Source organism: Excalfactoria chinensis, chromosome 31 (genome assembly GCF_039878825.1).
Source record: "Excalfactoria chinensis isolate bCotChi1 chromosome 31, bCotChi1.hap2, whole genome shotgun sequence".
NCBI lineage: Eukaryota > Metazoa > Chordata > Aves > Galliformes > Phasianidae > Excalfactoria > Excalfactoria chinensis.
In genome coordinates, this window is record NC_092855.1 from 445,289 (window position 1) to 455,255 (window position 9,967).

General features: G+C 44.5%; 1 protein-coding gene across 1 annotated transcript in view; it reads left to right on the top strand.

Annotated features, from left to right (window-relative positions):
• NCSTN (nicastrin) overlaps positions 1-8,980 on the top strand; it is an 11,728-nt gene extending 2,748 nt beyond the window's left edge. The window contains exons 4-17 of the mRNA XM_072358536.1: positions 267-385; positions 1,389-1,534; positions 1,719-1,869; positions 1,992-2,101; positions 2,403-2,555; positions 3,969-4,073; positions 4,195-4,272; positions 4,420-4,589; positions 5,813-5,915; positions 6,190-6,285; positions 6,737-6,824; positions 6,949-7,103; positions 7,393-7,605; positions 7,748-8,980. Coding sequence (XP_072214637.1) covers positions 267-385; positions 1,389-1,534; positions 1,719-1,869; positions 1,992-2,101; positions 2,403-2,555; positions 3,969-4,073; positions 4,195-4,272; positions 4,420-4,589; positions 5,813-5,915; positions 6,190-6,285; positions 6,737-6,824; positions 6,949-7,103; positions 7,393-7,605; positions 7,748-7,870 — 1,810 coding nt within the window. The 3' untranslated portion in view covers positions 7,871-8,980. The remainder of the gene's footprint in view (positions 1-266; positions 386-1,388; positions 1,535-1,718; positions 1,870-1,991; positions 2,102-2,402; positions 2,556-3,968; positions 4,074-4,194; positions 4,273-4,419; positions 4,590-5,812; positions 5,916-6,189; positions 6,286-6,736; positions 6,825-6,948; positions 7,104-7,392; positions 7,606-7,747) is intronic.
• Positions 8,981-9,967: the final 987 nt, after the last annotated feature.

Sequence of the window (9,967 nt, forward strand, 5' to 3'; positions counted from 1 at the left end):
ATCTCTGTAGCTTTTCCTAAAGCTCATTAAACAACATGATTAGTGTTTGTTACATCTCCTGGGCAGAGCAGGAAAGTGGTTGAAGTTTTCTGGTTGTTGCCACCTTAATACAGTTCTCAAATGGTGAGGAGAAAGGAACATGGTGGTTATTTTGATCAAAAGCATCATCGTGTGCTTGAGTGCAGTGTGTTTCAGCAATGATATATCTTGGCTTGTAACTTCATTAATGAATTCAAAATGTCACCTATATTTTTTTTCTGTTCCAGAAAGGTAATGCAGCAGCTGAAGGGAACCTCACGAGTGTCAGGCCTTGCAGTGTCTATTGCCAAACCTAACCCTCCCCAAGGATTTTCTCCTGGTTTGAAGTGCCCCAATGATGGGTTTGGTAAGGAAATATTAAGTCTGCATATGGGAAATTGGTAATCACAGCCTGAACCTCTGATTAATCAGCTGAGGCAAGTGTTGGGTCAGCTGTGGGAGCACAGGTGAGAGTAATTTAGCTGAGCTTGACTCCACTTCCTCTAGACCTCATTTAAGATAACCTGCTTGATACGGCCTTTTGAAATTACTGGTCTGATCTGGAATCTCGTCAGTTCTTAGTGAGGCCTGGGATGATGTTTGGGGGAGAACTGATAAGCTGGTTTAAACCAGCATGAAATCACTATTCAGTCTGACCAAGGTTTGCTGCGTTTTCTTTTCTTTCACTTTTGAAACATGTACTTTTTCCACACCTCATCATTAAAGCTTATTTTTCCATAGAGTGGATGAAACATGTTAATTTCTCTTATCCATTTGGGTACAGTTTTTGATTCCTGCCTGGCTTCCCCATGTGATTTCAGTTAGGTTTTCACTTTACTGTTTTCTTCACTGAACTTTCTTCTCCTCAGCTGCAAAGGATGATGTGCAAACTCTGAGATGAGTTTGTGCTGGCATTTGTTTGTCTCTTTGCCTTCATGCTGCTTGCTCAGTACCTAGGTGTTAAAACGATTGGCACATTACAGATGCCTTAGGGGTATTTCCAGCACATGATGAGCTTAGAAAATGCTGTTTAGTATGTTCCTCCTTTTGGAGTATAATGTTTCTCTGTGTGCCTCCACCGCTCTCTCAGCATGTGATAAATGCTCACTGAGTGCTCCTGCCAGCCTCCTGGCATGGGATGGCTTTGAGCATGCGTGTTTCGTATTCTCCATGTGTGGCACAGTGCTCAGACTCTTCCACACTGTCTCATGCAGTGACCAGCTCCATGTCTAAGCTTTGTCAGCTGGTTCCCTAGTCCATAATGGTGCTCATTCTGTATTTGCTGCTATTTTCTCAGCAAGCCCTACCTTTGCTGTGGTTTGTTATTCTCTCTGCAGGCTCAGATTTGCCTATTTCTCTTCTGTTTCCAGGTGTCTATTCCAAAGACTATGGCCCTCAGTACGCACACTGCAATAGGACTGTGTGGAATCCAATGGGGAGTGGGCTTTCATATGAGGATTTTGACTTCCCCATTTTTCTACTTGAAGATGCCAATGAGACTCAAGTTATTAAGCAGGTAATTAACTATCTCAGACACTGAGAGGAGGGCTGCCACACGGTTCAAGAAAGGGGCCAGAACTTGAGCTAACTCAGCACAGATGTTGACATCTACAGTAAAAATACATGGTCCAACCTTATAGGTAGTACATCATACTATTACAGACAAGCTAAATCTCATGATGACATTTATTTCTGTCCAGTGTTACCAAGACCATAACGTCCCTATTGATGGGTCTGGCCCTGAGTACCCTCTGTGTGCCATGCAGCTTTTTTCCCACATGCATGCTGTCACCAGCACTGTTACCTGCATGAGACGCAACTCCATCCAGAACACCTTCAGCATTAATCCAGGTGAGCAGATTTCTCTCCTTGTCACGATAAAACTGGTGAGCTACAGCTGACGAACCAGATTGTTTTTCCAGTTCTCTCTGTTGTAATCTCAACTTTCAAGCAATGTTATTTCTGCTTCTTAGAGACTGTATGTGATCCTCTGCTTGATTACAATGTGTGGAGCACCTTGCACCCTATTAGTTCATCTGAAAAAGTCGATCCGAAGAAGGAGTTTATTATGGTTGCTACACGAGTAAGTATATCTTAATCTTGCAGAGGGTGGACTGGAAGGATTGGGAAGATGTGAGTATAGGGTCTTGTGAGAATATATTTCTCTTATTTCCATTTCTTCTTGCGCCCCAGCTCTTGTTTGGATTGGATTGGCTATTGCAATTGATACTTGAAATGTCATTGGGCAGAATAGTTTGATTTATTTATTTTTTTCCCTTTTCAGTGGGATGAGTGGGATTAAGATGAGGTGGCAGATTTGCTTTCCCAGTACACTATTCCTCTGTTTGCACATTTTTTTTTATGCCTATTGTTCATGCTTACAGATTGACAGCCATTCCTTCTTCTGGAACATTGCACCTGGGGCAGAGAGTGCTGTCTCCTCTTTTGTGACCCACTTGGCTGCTGCTGAAGCCCTTCATAAGGCATCAGATGTTCATTTGCTGCAAAGGAATATAATGTTCACCTTCTTCCAAGGGGTAAGAGCAGCAGCATCGCTCCACCATTTGGCTTGTTTCAGAATAGCAAATCAGCCTTTGGCTCCTTGCAAATGAATACTTTCCTACTCTTTGTGCAAAGTCATTTATCTGCATCCCCACACCATGGTTCTCTCCACTCCCCTAGTGAGAACAGGGTCTTAATTTCACTGGGATGATAAGAGCAGATGGAGCTTCCAGTGGGGCAGTGCATATTCTGCCCCACAGTTCATTCTGGATGAATAAGTCAAACTTTGCTTGTCCTCCTGTCTCTTCCCAGTGTGCTTCTCTGTATGTCTGTTTTCTGTCCCACTCCCATTCAGAATGAACAGCGATGGCTAGGATTTAAATTCTGAAACAAAGCCCAGAAAGAATGAAGAAAAAAAAAAACAACCTAGATTAAAAATATATGTGTTGACAGCATCAAAATGTAGTTCATTTCTGAGAGCCCAGCACTGGAGTTGGCAGCTGTGGGGAAAAAAACAGAACAAGCTTGTGGAGGAGGGACTGATGGCCAACAGCTGATGTACCCCTGAAGGCATCTACATTGATGGCTTCTTTTGTGCAGCTCTGTGAAACTGGCTCCCACAGCCCCATGCTGTGGCCATGTGATTCTCTTCATTCACCCTCCCCAGCACATACATCCCTAGTCAGAATTTCCCTCAGGGAGACACACAGGGTACAGCACTGTAGAGCAAACACTCTCTGTCGTGCTCCCAGAATGTAAGTGGAGTGATAAGACTTGGCTGTATAATAGTCAAGAGGAAAGTCTGGTGGCTGGCTGACTTCACTGTCCTTTTCTGTCATGGGGATTCTCTTCTTTGGGGCACTGATTCATTCCAGGCAGTTCTCAGCTTCTTGCAGTTCCCTTGATGAAGCTGTTGATGTCATCTTGCCTTCCCTTTCTTTTTCTAGGGAAACAGATACCCCTCCTTCCAGGAGAGCTTCATATATTTAATTCCTGGAATGGAGGATTTGCCTTTTTCCCCGACTTCCTGTTCTACTCTCCCAGAAACAGAGGGTTGTACACTAAAGTAGACGGTGTAATAATGCCCCTCTACATTACTCCCTTACAGTACCACTGAGTTATCAGCACTCACAGAAGTCTGACTTTCTCTCTGCCTTTCTTGCTCGTGCAATCCAATAGCTATCTGCAGGGTTGTTGTTTTTTTGCCATTTACCTTCATTTTTGTTCTTTGCTGCATCTCTGCTTACAACATCATATTTCCTTTGATATTCTGGTGTCAGCCAGGCTATGCAAACCTTCAGATATACTTGGTGCAGCAATTGGCCCTTGAACTTTTGGTTTTGTTCCACCTCATCTTCTCAAATGGTGCCTTTAATTGTGCCAAGCAGCGATCTGTATGTGAGTCACGTGTGGATTTTTTCTTATTCCTTTTAATTACCCTGTTGCAGGAGACTTTTGATTACATTGGCAGTTCACGAATGGTGTACGATATGGAGAAAGACAAATTTCCTCTCCGTTTGGAGAACATCCATTCTTTTGTGGAGTTAAATCAGGTGAGAGATGAGTTGGGGGGCGTATTTTGATTCTTTGTTTCTGATCTGGATTTCCCTGCTCTACAGGATTCAGTCATGTCCTACTATATGTTGAAGCTGTTTTGTTTCTTGTTTCTTGCAGGTGGCTTTAAGGAATGGCTCTGTTTTGTGGATGCACACAGACCCCGTCTCTCGGTTGAATGCAACTGTTGAGCCCCAGGTGGGTGAAAGCAGTTTGTAGTCATTCACCTACCCAAAATGCTGGGGGATCTTTAGCATTTTACTGATGTTCAGGACGTTAAACCTCTCAGAAAAACTGCATATTCAAAACAAAAAGAGTGGAACGGTGCTGTTTTCTCCTTTTCAGATTAAAAACCTGCTCGATATTCTGAGTAATAGCAGCGTAGGAGCAAATGTAACTTTGCAGGAAGTTGGATTTTCGCAGCCTCTTCCCCCATCTTCATTCCAACGTTTCCTTCGAGCCCGGCACATTCCTGGGGTGGTCCTGACTGACCACCAGACTTCCTTCCAGAACAGGTACTACTCTAAGCTGCCCCATAGCCAGAGGCAATGGGGCCGGCAGAGGGCAGCCCCAGCTCCTTCAAGGTCTCTGCCAGGACTGTGCTGCCCAGCACATGTAGAGCAGCAGGCTGGGGGGAGTGGAAGAGCAAACGTGTGCCATGTAATTGAACGAGCGCAACATAATTATTCTGACAACCGAAAGAAATCCAGTTTTGTAGAGAAAATGTTCCCCACAGCTGGCTGGGAGCCAGAGGTGAGCAAATGGCAACTGAGCGTGCCTAAGCCTCATCTGTTCTTCCAGAAGATAGCTGCTGCTTGCTTTTTTTTTTTGCCTTTTTTTTTTTCCCATATAGCTTTCTATTTGTGATGGCAGAAAGCCTCAGGCATTAGAAAGGGCACTTTCATTCACCTCACATGACCCCAATACTGTGTGTTCCTTGGGGGATCTGCTTCTCTTCAACTTTGGAAATGGGGATGTGGGGTAGAGGACAGACGTCCCCTTTTTGCTATTTCTCTTCTTGCCTTTTCCCCTTCATCCAAACTCTTCAGATTGTCTTTTTGCCTTCATTTCCTACCCTTCTCTGTTACTGAGAATCTCTGGTATGATCAAAAGGAAGTAGCTTCCCTTTTTTCCCTTTTAGCTCTAAATGTGCACTGCTTTGATGGTGCAGGAGGAGTTGAGGTGAAGGACAGCACGCTTCTCTGGTCTGTGACCATCCGTAAGGTGGGAAGATCAATCCCAGGTTGTCTGGGAATGTCAGGTGCATAGATCATGCAATTCCCAGTTCAGCTGTGTGTGTTGCAGACATTTCAGTGTAAATCTCTCCTAGAGTTCACTTGGAATTCCTCACTGCCTTCAAAATAAGGCATTAATAAAATCCACTAGCATGACTTGCATTGAAAGCTCTCTTCCCATGAGACCTTCTGCATGAGTTGTCCTTGCCTCAGTTTCTCTATCTGTTTAATAGATGGGGCTGTCGCCCACCTGAAAGCTAATCACAGCTTGTAAATTGCTTGGAGATCCTCAGATGGGAGAAGCTGTGGAAGGGCCAAGTTAATTATAAAGCCTCATTAAATGGTTTAAGGAGCGTGTGGCAGGGCAGTGCTTTGGCAGAGCTGTCTCTCTGCTCCCAGGAGACTGCTCCCACTGTTTGCTTTAAGCACACTCTGAATTGAATTCCATGCCCTGTGGTTTCTTTCTGCTCCTCCCCAACCTCTGTTTGCTTTCTTCTTTTCAGATACTACCAGAGCATGTACGACACTCCAGAGAACATCCAGATGCAATACCCTGAGGGTCTCAGCCCTGAGGAGACCCTGGAATATGTCACAGACACAGCCAAGGTTCCAACTTTATACTTTCTTCAGCTGCTCTGTATGGAATGAATGGGGCTTTCAGTGGGGGCAGATTGCAGGTGGGCTCACGGCAAGAGGGGGAAAGCTGCTTCCAAAAAAGGCAGAAAGAAGGTGGGAGTGCTTTGTACGTTTACAAAGGCAATAGGCACTCAGATGCTGGTGCGATATAAGCATGTTGATGGATGTGTAGGTTCTGGCTTGCTCTTAATTGTTTTGCTGGGTCTGTCTATCTTGATTAACACAGAATACTCTTCCTTTGCAGTCTCTGGCAGAAGTTGCCACAGTGGTCGCCCGTGCTCTCTACCGGCTTGCAGGGGGAGCCAATGACACCTCTGCTATTCAGGCAGATCCAAAAACGGTACGAGCAGATGGAATTGAGTCCCTGGCATCTACAATGAGCCCTCACGTACTTCCCTTCTGTCTCTGTTTATGTGTGTTTACACAGCATGCTGTCCTGTCTGTCTCCGTGAGGGCTTTGCCTCTCCCCCCCCCTTCTCCATCACAGCTGAATGAGAAAACTTTCACTCTTCTCTAGTTCCTTGCCTCTCCATCTCAGGGCAAAGAAGTGGAAACTGAGGTGAGACGGCAATGTGTGCCACAGGGATCAACTAAGGAATCGATGGATCTGGAATGCAACTCTTGTTTTCTCATAGTGTACAGTTGTGACATATGACATATAGTCTCTTCTTTGTTATGCTCTTGGTCTCTGTAGTGGAAAGTGTCTTCTGTGCCAAATAATCTTGAGAGATGTAGCCATTAAGATGCTGTGTTCTTTCCTCTTTGTGTAAACCAATTTAATCTCTTTCCAGATCACTCAAATGCTCTATGGGTTTCTGGTTAAAATGAACAATTCCTGGTTTCAGTCCATCATTAAACCAGACCTGAAAGGGATTCTGGGTAAGCAACATAGGGAAGAACACAGGGATGTGTTTGACCCCATAAGTTACCTGGCAACTTTCTAGAGCTCCACAGTACTACATCTGCATCTTCCCATTCAACTCCAATTCTCTGACTGTTCCAGGTGATGATGTTCCTCAGCACTACGTTGCAGTTTCCAGCCCTGTGAACACCACCTACCTTGTGCAGTATGTTCTGGCCAACCTCACAGGCACCGTTGTTAACCTCACCAAGGAAGAGTGCTTGAACCCTGAAAAAACACCTAATGCTGAGAAAGAAGTAAGTGCCATTAGAGTGGCAAGGACAGACCTGCTGTTTGATTTTCTGGTTTTCTGCTTTTGAGGGAAGCTAGTTAGGATTATTTTGTATTGCCTGCAATCACACGTGGGAGAACTGGATCAATTCCTCCAACAAGGAGGAATTCTGATGCTGAAGGGCAGAGGTGGAGTAAATGAAAGGATCCCCTGACAATAAGAACAGTCAGGAAAACCCTTCTCTGTCTTTCCAGAAGACAGTCTGGTTATTTGCTAGTGCCTTGCTGTCTCTTAATGTCTTGTTTTCACTGTAGATGTATGACTATGCCTGGGTGCAGGGTTCCCTGGACCCTAATTCAACATCACGAGTCCCCTACTGTGTTCGGTCAACTGTTCGCCTGAGCAAAGCACTCTCTCCTGCCTTTGAGCTGAGGGAATGGGGATCTACAGAGTATTCCACATGGACAGAGAGTCGATGGAAGGAGATCCGTGCCCGAATATTTCTGGTAGCCAGCAAGGAACTAGAGGTAAGTTTGCACTTTGCATAGTGCTTCAGTAGTGAGTGGTTTATGTGGCTTTCTGACAGAGATTCCCATGCAATAAAAATTCTTTGAGCTTTCTGTCTTATCTTTGTTGCAACAGTGCTGAGTGTTTCTCATCCCTTCCTAGATCATCACTTTGGTCGTGGGCATTGCCATTCTGGTCTTCTCTCTCATCGCCACACATTTTATCAACGCCAAAGCAGATGTACTTTTTAGCATCCCTCGGGATCCTGGGGCTGTGACTTACTGAAAATGCTCTCAGGGCATGAGAAGTCTTAGTCTTTGGATTACAAATATCAAAGATAAAACTACACTGGAATGCCCCTCTCTGTGGATAGGGATGGAAATGGTTCTCTCCAGAGCCTCCGTGCTCGAGTTCTGGGGACTGAGCCCTGAAATGTAAGAGACTTTACCAGAAAAACCGTGCCGATCAAGCCTGAAAGAAATTGTGACTGAGAAGTTCCCAAAGCCTTTTTGTTTTTAATTTGTCCTTATTGTGAGAGACTTGAGAAGATTGTTCCTGAATGCCACTGAGGTGACAAAGCAATGGACGTGTTCCCTACATGAAAGTGAGGGTGGGAGGGGTATTTTCTCTGGGGTATGTGTGGACCAGTGCATTTTCCATGGTGTCCAGTAGCACGGGTTGCCTGTTAACGTCCAACAGTTGCTGTGAATCTGTGTATATACTACAATGCAGGGAGGACAAGCGTGTGTAACACATGATTAGTTGTAAAATATCCTTTTTTTTTTTTTTTTTTAAATGGTGCAATATTTTCTGGGTTTTGTATATATATATAAATAGTTCTGTTTAATTAAAAAAGAAAAATCTCTGCTTACAGATTAACCCATTGCCTACATTATCCTTAGTTGCTGCCCAAAAGACCAAAATCAGTGGGTGCTGCAATGTGTTTTGGTCTTGGGAGGAACAGGGTTTGTTTCTGCTTAGACTGATGTCTCTCCAAAGCAGGGATGGCTGCTCATTCCTTACAGTGCTGCCTATGGTGGTGCCTCGATCTTGGTTCATTTTAGGCACGGGTATATTAAATATGTTTAATAAAGAGCATGCTCACAGCACAACTGGGCTCTGAGGGCCAGCAGTGATGACTGACCAGGCACTCAGCTATTCCTGCTTGTTCCTTTTATGTGAAAATTCACCTGTTCTTCAGCAGTGTTGATTCAAAGATGTGATAGTGCCGTTGTCCAAAGTGAGGAGCTCAAAAACAGGTAGGGAGGATTAATCACGGAAATCAGAGCCGACTAGCACTAAAGCCAGCATCATTTTCCCTTCCCTAGAGGGCTATGCAGGCTTATTGTGTTTAAGTCTTTTCTCAACTAGACATAAACTCTGGAGTTTTAAAGTAATTCAGACCTTGTGCTTTCAGTGCTTCCCTGAGGGAGACTTTTACCAGTTGCTAATGCTTCTTGCTATCAGGAAAACTGTTCTTGATACTTGGCAGAATGTTTCAGTGCCTGATTTATTTTCATTTCTTCTAGCAGCACCGAAGAAACTGAAATCTCAGTTTAAATGGAGATACCTTTTCTTTATAGTAAGGGTTTTCATAGCCTCTAACTCCTAATCTCTGGACAGAATGAATCAGTTTCTCCCAAATTATTGGCTATTTATGCGCTGGAACGTGCTTCAGGTGAGATAGAAGACCTCAACACAGCGTGTGATCTGACAAGAGTATTGTAAAGTACATTTTCCCCCTCATAAGGTAAGTCTGTTATATTTTCTTTATGTAGCAAATTAATTTCAAATCTCAATTCTATGCTTGGGTTTGGGCTTTTATTTCCACTAAGGCTTCTGTTTGGATTGGTGTTGTTTTATCCCTCTCCTCACTCATTTTCCCCACACAAACAGAAATAAACCCTTTTCACCACTCCCAGCCCCATTTTCCACTCCCAGCTTTTTGTTCCATGCTGCTCTCTGGCGAGGCAAACAAACAGCTGCCTCCGTTGTCTGTGTCTATGCCACTCCTCAGATGGCCAACAGGTCTCCCTGTGGACAGTGCGATGAGCAGCCCTCCTATCAGTGGCTGACAAGAGGACGGGAGAAGCAAGGGGCTAAGCTGGCAGCCACTGTGGCAGAGATACATTTTCCATAGTGCTGCCAATGCTGGAGAGCATGAAAAGTCTTTGCTCGACTGTCAGCCTAAAATTTACCCCCGTATCATAGATCTGTTGTGTCCTTCAAACTTATGGTGCCAACAGCGTTGCTGAGCAGAGGGGTGAAAAGAAAGGCAGTAGCCATCAGTTTGCTTCCAGCCCTCCTCATTGTGTTTTGCCATGGTCAGTAAATTAGTTTTGCTCAGCTGGCTTTTGATGATCGGGCTGAACTGCTCAGATC